A 10,845-nucleotide genomic window follows, 5' to 3' on the forward strand; every position below is an offset into this window, starting at 1 on the left:
TATAAAGCTAAAGAAATAAGAAACCTTGCATACCAGCATTTTCAACTAATAATAGCAACCACGTTTTAGATTTGAATGTGCGTGCTCTAGCTAGCTACTTTTTCTCAACCTGAGGTGAATGGCCAAGAAGTCCTGGTCAGCAGCGTCCTCTGCGTGCGCTCTGCCCATTCATGTGTAAATTAGAAGGAGCGCTGAAACTAACAGCGCAGTTAGGCCCCAGAGACAATATATCACATAAAGGGCTAGAGGCTTTTAGCTGAGTTTCTCCACGTCATTCTGTTATGCTACAAGTTAGAATTGGCGCTTCCTAGCGTGAGCATTGACCCTCTGAACTGCAGGCATCTCACGCCGCCCCCTGTACAGGCGGCGCTCGTATTGAAGAGAAAAAAAATAGAAAAATATTTTTTGACTAACCATTCAGAAGTGTCCTGCTGAATTCTCTGAGTCTGAGGTTCTGTAAGAGCCTCCCCTGCTTCAGGATCGTTTCAGGTTCGAACATGTACAGCTGAATTATTGAAGCACTCGGTCTGTTCATTGCCGTCATGTCCGCTACTTTCAAAGGGGTAGTGCTATGTGGGTCTACACCCTTCCCGTTACCATGGTAACACTTTATGGGTGGGGCAGCAGCATCTCCTGCCATGGCCCTGCCTGACATCCACTGCAACTGCTACTACTTTTAGCCATACTTCCGTTATTACTACACCCACTGTCACTGTTACTGTTACTGTGATTGCATTTCTGTCTCTCTCTGTCTGTCTCTCGCGTTCTCTCTCTTGCTCTCTCTCTCTCTCACCCAACCGGTCAAGGCAGATGGTTGCCCACCCAGAGCCTGGTTCTGCCTGTGGTTTCTGCCTATTAAAAGGATATTTTTCCTTGCCACTGTCACCAAGTGCTTGCTCATGAGGGAATTGTTGGGTCTCTGTAGATAAAAAGTGTTACAGTGGTACAGTGTTTTGTTTTTTGTTTGTCCTGTGGTGTTTTTGTTTGTTTCTCATTGTTCTGTTTTTTATACTGTGTTATATTCTTACCTTATTCGTTCATTTTTATTTTTTGGTGTGTAGAAAGCACTTTAACTGTGTGTTTTAAAAAGTGCTGTATAAATGAAGTTTTATTTGCTTACTTAATATGTACTGATGGACATAAAACCTGCAGACCAGGAAATTCCAACACAGCAACTGGTAATGTAGCCATCTTAACAGAGTGAGTGGGATGCACCTCTCCTCTCCAAAAAGCAAGCAGAATGAAGCCTATGGAAAGGTTCTTTAAAAGCTCTTGAAGACGTGCACATATAGAAGTTTCATTCCAGTCTTGTTGTCTTCAACTCAGATACAAGACTTGTGTATCTATTGAGATTCTTCCACAGTAGCTATACATGCTGTGGCCTACTTGAGAAATAGTATGTTTAAGATAAGATAGACTTTATTTATCCCACAATGGGGGGAATTCACATGTTACAGCAGCAACAAGACAGAGTGCAGGAAGTCAGAGGACAAGAAGACAAAAAAAAAATATTGCACAAGTGTTATATATCCTATGGTACAATATATACAATGCATACATACATAGGTAATTTCAAAATGACGACTGCTCATGAAAAGAGGGAAAAATGTGAGATGTGATCAGGTTATCAGTACACCTTGGATTTGATTGGATGTTATTGTGCACTGTTATGAGTCTATCAGTTTATGAGGAAGCATTGTGAAGATTGGCCCCTCACCCTGTCCAGATCATTTCATATATTTGGCTATATCTGCAATTCTACAAGATGTTTTTAGACAGTATGTACATTTCCATCCAGTAACTCAGATTAGAAGATCCACACACTCTAATCAATGCTACTATGTACCAACAGAGCTGAACCCTGCAAACCATGCAGCCAGGTCTATACAAGCAACCCTACTGCAGCACAGCAACTGGTTCTTAGGTCCAGCCTTCCTGCATTGTGGCAAAACAGCAGGGACTTCTGAATCCAGTATCTTCACCCTAACTAAGTCTGAAGTTGATGATGAAATCTGTCCTAAGGTTATTGTACTGGTAAGGCAGGCATCAGAGTCCCAGTGTGGCTTGAGCGATGCTCAAGCTGATGAATACTCCATCAAACCATAGCCAGAATAATTCATGTTGTGGCATCCTTCAGTCAGTTTTCACAAACCAAAGCTGTGATAATTCATTCTAACCAGTAAAAAGTCATTCATGGAGGAAAACTGAAATATCTGAAGCCAGACAGATTGGAATGGGTCCACTTCTAACTTAGAACCTAATATAATACTAACAACAAGAAGAAACTTAGATAATAATATAAAACTTAGAATATAATAAGCAGTTAATAACCACATCAAACCTCCACAATATGAAAATCAAACATCACAGGTTAATACAATATGACCAACTAAAGCAGGGCACAGTATAACTTACTCTTGCTCTTTATAGTCGATTGGCTTTGATTTTTTTTTAGTAAATCCAAATTTGTCAGTAAACTTCCTTGTTTTCTTTTTGACTCTTGTGCTGAATATAAAACAGCAACTTTGCGTGTACACTGAGTGGAACTAAGAACGTTTTTTTTTTTTTTTGCTTCTGATCATTCAGTTTACCTGTTAACTTGAGTGAAATTTGATATTATGCCACCACGCTTCGATGGTGACTGCAAGAATAGCATGCACGCCGGTATCTTTATTAGAGTGAATCAACCTCACCTATGAATCGTACATCAATAATAGCCTAATTAAACGCATGATCAGTGACGATGACGATACAGGAAGATGTTCCCCCTGGCTCCCCCGTAGTTCGGACCCTGGCTTTACTGTTTATTTTGCTGAATAGTCTGTTAAATTTGGCGATTGTACTTCCACAAACAATGTGGCTAGTAGCATCTAAATATACCACGCAAGCTCTGCTGGCTTTGTTGTTACACAACAGCCCCCTCTGCTGCATGCCAGTCTGTGTGTCTGTTGCTGCCATATGTAAATGTCCTTGATAGACATGCCCCATGGTACACTGACTGTTGAACCTATTTAATATGCTCTGGGTGGTCTGCCAAATAAATGCCATTAAGATACATAATCCTACCCTTTGTCTAACACTGAGAATGAATCACATTGCATTTACTAATTAACCTACATCATGGGGCAGGCTATTCCTTCCTATACCTCATTTTCATTCTATTTCTATGATCTTCTTCTTCCTTTCAGAATGTTGCCTTACATTTCGAATAGAGTTAAAGGAGGTAGAATCATGCTTTGAGTGTGATACTATGATTCAAGACTGTCACCCTAAAAAAAATAAATACTATAAATTTTAGGTTGTATCATCGACTCCTTGACATGCAATAATGGTCCTGGTCTTGTGTCAAACCCTGATCATTTTTTTTAACAATGTTTTAACTGTGATTGAACAAGAGTTTTTCCATACCGATGTGTGATGTTAAGGTCTCCATCCTCATCCAAGAATGGTTCCACATTTCCTTCTCCACTAATCTCTCCATATTTTCCTTGGTTGGTTTTTGTGCATTGCTCCTCATCCTCCCTTTGGTCATGATATTCATCTGCTTCCTTTATGCCTTTCCCTGGGTGATTGTAGTCATGCCAGTCACCATATGACAAGATCTTAAATTTGGAGACGAAGACTAGATGGATGAAAACAGCACTGTTAGAACATGACTGGAAATATATACAAAACATTTTAACATACAAAATGCTGAAATGTGATATTAAACATTAGATTTATTCAAATGCATGATGATGATTTTATCATTCTTCATCTTAGCAACCTTAATGAATCATCAAGTATAGCAGTATTATACCAGTTAAAGCTTAAAAAAAAAGTCTGATTAGGACCCTTCTCTCTGTTTTATGTCATTATCAAAATCATTCTTTTGATTTTTATTTTTTTTATCTTGAAATAATTTTGTTCAGTGGAATGTAATGTAAACAAAAATACTGTATTGTTGCCATACAAAATTCTTTTGTCCATATGAACGAATTCAGAACAAATTACAAACTTGGAACACTGGCTATTTAAGTTACTGTTTAAGATGTGTGAATACTTTTGGTAGATAAAAAGTTAACAGTTAACTGTGTTGAACATTTGGAAGCATTGTTTGATATTTTGTATTTTGATATATATAGAAAATGTATATTGAAAAAAGTATTAATATGGATAGATTGATTTTAAAGTGATCATTATCAAGGCCACCAAGTCCAACTTAATGACAGGTGCATAGGTCTAAAATACTGAAAGCACACTGATAAGGAAACCAAAAATCCAACAAACTGGCAAACAGAATCTGGAAAGAAATAACTAGAGAGCTGTTTGTGAATATACAACCTTTGCTCTGAACTGCAGTCTATATCTTCTCATCTAAAGCCAGTTGCTCATTTATAGAAGGGACAGAATCATGCCAATCCAAGACAGGTTAATTTCAGATGTTTTTTCATGACTGGCGGGGCCCTGTCATCACTCTGCTGTAAGAAGGTCACCAACCACTATGCCTGAAATAGCCCTGTTTCCAGCGGTGCAGATGAGATTTCCTTTTCATTACCTTAGCAAAGGAGGTTTTGCTCTCAGTTTGGTTTCTTTATTGGTTTGTTCGTCTCTTTTTTCCAGCAGAATTGTGGAAAACTAGTGGCCAGATTTTAATGAAAAGGGGTGGATGGGTGTAGCATGGGCCATTAAATCACAGGGCAGATACAAAAAAAATGTTTAATTTTACCTTACATTAGCATTGAGACATACGGCAGGACTATTGTGGATTACTGGCCTTGGCAGAGGTCTGAGCTCAACCACTGCCCTTTCTAGTTTCTATATTGAACAGGGACAGACACATTCAATTGACATGAAATGACCAACCACCTTCACTTTACACAAAATCGCCCAACCAACAGTAAAAATCCCAAAGAGAGAGAAATATATATCTATATCTATAGATATAGATATATATATATAGTTAGTTAGTTAGTTAGTTAGTTAGTTTAGAATGATATAAAACAGAGAAAAGCAAAAACATGACAGCATGTGGGGACATGCTGTCACCAGAGAAATCTGCCATTAAAAAAAAAGACTCAAAATCATTAATTACCAAAATGTCTGTCAAGTATTCTTCTCTAGATCAACTGATTAATAAATCATTGCAGTGCTGTTCAAAGCTATTACAATGATAAGATGAAATAACTGACATGATATAAATTACTGACATGATATGATTTAAACTTCAATCTGGAAAATGCAGCTTCTGAAAATGACATGACACAATAAGCTGATTGGTCTGGCTCCCCCTTTGCTTATTTTTCACACCCTGTGGCTTAAGTATTAACATGGTAAATGGTAAATGAACTGAATTTATATCTAACTTTTCTAGTCTGATGACTAGTGCTTTTACAAAACATATATAACAAAATAATTATAAAATCAGTGCTCACAGGGCGCTTGGATTCCACTTTTTCTCTCACATGGCTTAATTTTCCGATGCACCTGCCTAACACACATGTATCAGACAACACTTCATAAAAGGTCTATAACTAAAAATAGAACCATACACACCAGGCTGCCCAACGTTATTGAGGCGTGTCATAAGGTGGTGTGCATTGGGCAGGAGCATATGAACATCTGACAGCACAGTATCATGACGAAAAGTGATCTGGTCCATGGCTGATGACTCATGGTCTTAAAATAGTGGAGCATTCCATTCACCTGCTTCCCAATACCTGGGGATACAGTTTGGGCACACAAAGGATGACAGTTAGCACATATATATTCAATTCTTGCAGCCTAATTCATATATACATATATATTTATATACAGAATACTACTTGTACACAAAAACATCGGAAAATAAGGTTCATAATCAGATAATATTTGATCAAAATGTCTGGGACATTGAAATCTTCCAGGACACATGGACCAGCACCAATTGGAAACTCTGCACACAACTCCACTTTCGATTAAAAACGAAATGTTTGTCAAGATGATACATACAATAATTCAACAACACAGATAAGGACATTATTCTATTTGCTTATTTTGTAATATGTGGGTATGCAAAAAAAACATGTTTATGTTGAAATAATGTACAAGAAGCATGTCACTTAAATTGGTTTGCCCTTTTTTTGAAACTTTTTCCATATATGCTGTAGTGCTCCCCAAGACCTACAGAGTAAAAGTGGTGGAGTTAGAGTCCAACACGAAGCATGCATATTCCAGGGCATTATTATTATTATTATTTCCATTCAAAACTATATATTGGACAAACATTTCTATTTGACCTGTAATGATATGACCATAGTCAAAACTCAGTGTCTCAGCACCACAGGCTGTGTCTTGTACTCCAGTGGGGTGCTGGTTGTAAATTCACTGTGTTGTATTAGATAGATAGATAGATAGATAGATAGATAGATAGATAGATAGATAGATAGATAGATAGATACTTTATTCATCCCCAGGGGAAATTCACAATGTACAAAATAGCACACAACACACACGGAGCTGCTGGAAGGGCTGCCACTCGCGACGGTGCAGGAAACGGAAATTATTTGTATTGTCTCACTTAGCAAAACAGTCTATTGCATAATACTAACACAAAACGAACAAAACTAGACCTCCACGCAGACTGGAGAATTATGACACAGTGCCATTTAAGAAGCAGACGAATGTGAAGAAGCATTTTGGATAAGACTTTCTGAAAACACATTGGCCTGCAGAAATGTAAAAACAACAGATCTTCAGTCCTGTTAGATTGGTAGATTATGTGTATGTGCAACCTGAATTCCAAAAAAGTTGGGACTTGGTGCAAAACTTAAATAAAACAAAATGAAATTTTATAGTGTTCCCCAGTCCATGTCGTAACAGTGTATACTGTAACCTCGCTCCATTCTTGCTTGTGAATACAGAGTCTCTGGAGGGTGCCCCTTTCATACCCAATCATGATACTATGACCTGTTACCAATGAACCTATATATCTGTGGAATGTTCCCAACAGATGTTTTTGGAGCATTCCACAACTTTCACAGTGTGCTATTGCCCCTGTCCCAACTTGTCTGAAATGTGTTGTTGGCATCAAATGCAGAGTAAGCATATATCACAAAAATCAATAAAGCTGATGATGTAAAACAATAAACAAACTTCCTTAGTTATTATCAGTCATTTTCGGTGATTAATATTTTATTATTATCAAAAAAAAAAAAAAAAAAAAAAAAAAGTTAGAGAAATTATCACATTCGATTTTATTGGTTCAACACAGCCTCCCAGCTTTTCTGGAATGAGGTTCCTAAATGAAATGTTACTCCTCAGCCTCATTTTGACAGTTTCAAACGCTGATAATTTAAATCAATCCCCTGAACAAGCAGCAAACTAGCAAAAAAAAACGTGATGTAATAATGTGAATTTTTTTTTTCAGCATTCACTGATAATCACACATACTGTTGATTTAATACTGGGCAAAAACACATGGTACTGATAGCCACGATCGAAAATTAAGGATTTAAACTAATGATCGGAACTGATATGAACTGTGGAAACAAATTTGAAAACCTTTTCTAAATGTTACATGTAAACTTTACAAGTATGACATGCTATATACTACGCAAATCTGCTGAAAATTACTGGACATATTCATAATTGAGACTGCCTCGCTTAAATATTGAACTTAAACTTTACCGTTATAGTTCCATAGCAAACGCCTGCGAGAACGCCCGGCGGATTCCGCTACGCTTTGACTACTAACTCCTGACACTCGTGTTAAACGTGTTTAAAACCTAAACAACATTCACGAGAGCTTTGAATACACGACATACTCTACCTTCCGGTAACAACTGCAGAGAGCACACTCTCGTCAGGCATTGGTCAGTAAAGCTCACACTAGTGCACCTTCATAATTCGTCCGACTGCAAGTGCAAAAGTATGGGCTTCAGTTCCACCAGGACGAGCAATTTCGACAGGTAACTGTGTGCGGCTTGCGGGAAGGCGGGCCTAGATGTCGCAGTACTAGGTTCAGGATTTTAGAATTATGTCAAAATATGGTTGTGCCTAGCTTCATAATGTCGACTGTTCATTTATTGTGTTGTTCTAAATTGAAAATATTTCACAAGGGCTACTTAAAGGTCCCCATTATAAAGCTTTTTCAACAAGTTAACATAGGTCTATGAGTTCCAGAAAACATGTTTTTGAAGCCGTACATCATTCTCAATGGCAAAACACACACTACAACACACAAGAGTTAGCACTAATCTACAAAAGAAACACACAGCTAATTATTTGTATACTTACATGTCCCTTGTCTGCAGGTGTTCCACGCAAGTTGTAAGTGACCCTGTAATGGCTGCCTAGGTCCACCTTGTATAAGTTATTTTGGGATGGTTAAGAATGTAAATGTTGTTTGTTTTCTTGTTTTTTTCTGGTTGTCATCTCCCATTACCTTTTTTTATGTGAAAGTAGTGAATATTATCAGTGGCCATATTGCTGCAGCATGGCTACAAGGGACTATGAAATTGACTTTTTGTTGTTATTTGCTTGTTTTATTTTATGAGTGGCTTTGAGATATTAAAAACAAGAAGTGACAATGGTCGGGAGAGACAGACAGAGAGGAAAGAGAGACAGGGCTATGTCGCCGTTTAGAGGTCAGTGGTGTGGGAGGACAATCAGCCTAATTTTCCTTGGTTTTAGGATTCTAAACGAGGTGTGGATTGTTTTTGGTTTTTTTTTGTGATGTGAATTGTGCCTCTGTATCATCACAAACAGGACCTGGATTCCAACAGGACATACAGTTGTGCTGACATAAGTTTACATACCCCGGCAGAATTTATGATTTCCTTAATTTTTCTGAGAATATGAATGATAACACAAAAACTTCTTTCTTTCACTCATGGTTAGTGGTTGGGTGAAGCCATTTATTGTCATACAACTGTGTTTATTCTTTTTAAATCATAATGACAACAGAAACTACCCAAATGACCCTGATCAAAAGTTTACACAACCCAGTTCTTAATACTGTGTATTGCCCCCTTTAACATCAATTATAACTTGAAGTCTTTGGTAGTAGTTGTGGATGAGGCTCTTTATTTTCTGAGATGGTAAAGCTGCCCACTCTTCTTGGCAAAAAGTCTCCAGTTCCTGTAAATTCCTGGGCTGTCTTGCATGAACTGCATGTCTGAAAGTGGCTCAGGAGACTGAGATGGCCACTCCAGAACCTTCACTTTATTCTGCTGTAGCCAATAACAGGTCGGCTTGGCCTTGTGTTTTGGATCGTTGTCATGTTGAAAGTTCAAGTCTGTCCATGCGCAGCTTCCGGGCTGATGAGTGCAAATTTTACTCATTATTTTCTGATAACATGCTGCATTCATCTTGCCATCAATTTTGACCAAGTTTCCTGTGCCTTTGTAGCTCACACATCCCCAAAACAAATCTACCTCCGTGTTTCACAGTAGGAATGGTGTACCTTTCATCATAGGCCTTGTTGAATCCTCGCGAAATGTAACGTTTTTGGTGTGGCCAAAAGTTCCATTTTGGTCTCATCACTCCAAATGACTTTGTTCCAGAAGTTTTGAGGCTTGTCTCTGTGCTGTTTGGCGCATTGTAAGTGGGATGCTTTGTGGCATTTGCATAGTACTGGATTTCTTCTGGCGACTCGACCATGCAGCCCATTTTTCTTCAAGTGCCTCCTTATTGTGCATCTTGAAACAGACACACCAGTTTTTTTCAGAGTGTCCTGTATTTCAGATGATTATTTGTGGGTTTTTCTTTGCATCCCAAACAATTTATCCTGGCAGTTGTGGCTGAAATTTTTGTTGGTCCACCTGACCGTGGTTTGGTTTCAACAGAATCCCTCATTTTCCACTTCTTAATTAGAGTTTGAACACTGCTGATTGGCATTCTCAGTGAGGATGGTTACCCTTAGTAGCCATTCAAACCCATTTGTCTCAACTTGTGTGCATGTTATGAGGCCAAAATCACCATGGGTATGTAAACTTTTGATCAGGGTCATTTGGGTAGTCTAAGCATGAGTGAAAAAAAAAAGTTTTTCTCTTATCGTTCATGTTCTCTGGAAATATCACAAATTCTGTCAGGGTATGTAAACTTATGAGCACAACTGTATCTGGTGAGATGGCATTTTTTTTACTGATCAGAGTTACGGCACTCATCATTCACCTGCCTCTTCAAACAGGGTTTTTTTGTTCTTTTCTTTGGACTTGGACTTCTGGGGGGAAATCAATCTTTCATGGGAATGATTTATTTATATTAACGTACTGAAGAAACCTTAAAGATCTCTGAACTGTGCATATTAGTTCATGTTGTTTTTGAATTGTTTCTTGGTGACCGCACTGCGCTGTCTTTGTCAAAACTGTCCACAGTGGATGCGATTTAAGTTTGTTTTCTTTAGTAAATACTGTTAATCAGAAGTTTCACAAGCATTTTCGCTAATTAAGAATTTCAGCATTAATTTTTGTTGTGGTTTGATTCATGTTTGTGCTTTGAATTTATGAGTATAACTTGTTTGATCAGTCTCTGGGGGTGGCCTAACTCACACACATCAAATCTGCCTGTGACCTATAGATTAGTGCGTAGTAGCTTTTTTGCCAACTGTAGCTGGGGCATTGCCTTCAAAAATAAATTCAGTCCACGCTGGTCTTCTGTCCCCTGCGGCTGTGACTTGATGGAGGGATTTGTGCTCGTCTTTACGACCAACAACAGAACACTTTGTGTGGCACCTTGACATGATGATTCCAAAACCGGTGCTTTTGACCAAAGTGGATCTCTGAGAAGGTAGTGCTATATCTGGTGGATGGAGAGACACTGTACGTATGCTCTGATGGGAGGCGAGATGGGGTGGTGGGTGGGAATATTCAAATGTGCTGGTCA

At 38.3% G+C, this 10,845-nt stretch overlaps 1 protein-coding gene across 5 annotated transcripts in view; it reads right to left on the reverse strand.

Moving 5' to 3' along the window:
- Positions 1-7,859, reverse strand: part of mettl22 (methyltransferase 22, Kin17 lysine) — a 155,141-nt gene extending 147,282 nt beyond the window's left edge. For 4 of the 5 annotated variants that reach the window (XR_013078294.1, XM_076751840.1, XM_076751839.1 and 1 more), the window contains exons 1-3: positions 7,648-7,855; positions 5,536-5,699; positions 3,409-3,622 (exon numbers count right to left, since the gene is read on the reverse strand). Coding sequence is in view for 4 of the 5 variants with exons in the window: in XM_076751840.1 (XP_076607955.1) it covers positions 3,409-3,622; positions 5,536-5,641 (320 nt within the window). In the remaining variant the exon portion in view is untranslated. Of the gene's footprint in view, positions 1-3,408; positions 3,623-5,535; positions 5,700-7,647 lie in introns of all 5 variants that reach the window. The other variant, XM_076751841.1, reaches the window with a different exon arrangement.
- Between the last annotated feature and the right edge of the window lie 2,986 nt (positions 7,860-10,845).

This window comes from Chaetodon auriga, chromosome 16 (assembly GCF_051107435.1).
Source record: "Chaetodon auriga isolate fChaAug3 chromosome 16, fChaAug3.hap1, whole genome shotgun sequence".
Lineage (NCBI taxonomy): Eukaryota > Metazoa > Chordata > Actinopteri > Chaetodontiformes > Chaetodontidae > Chaetodon > Chaetodon auriga.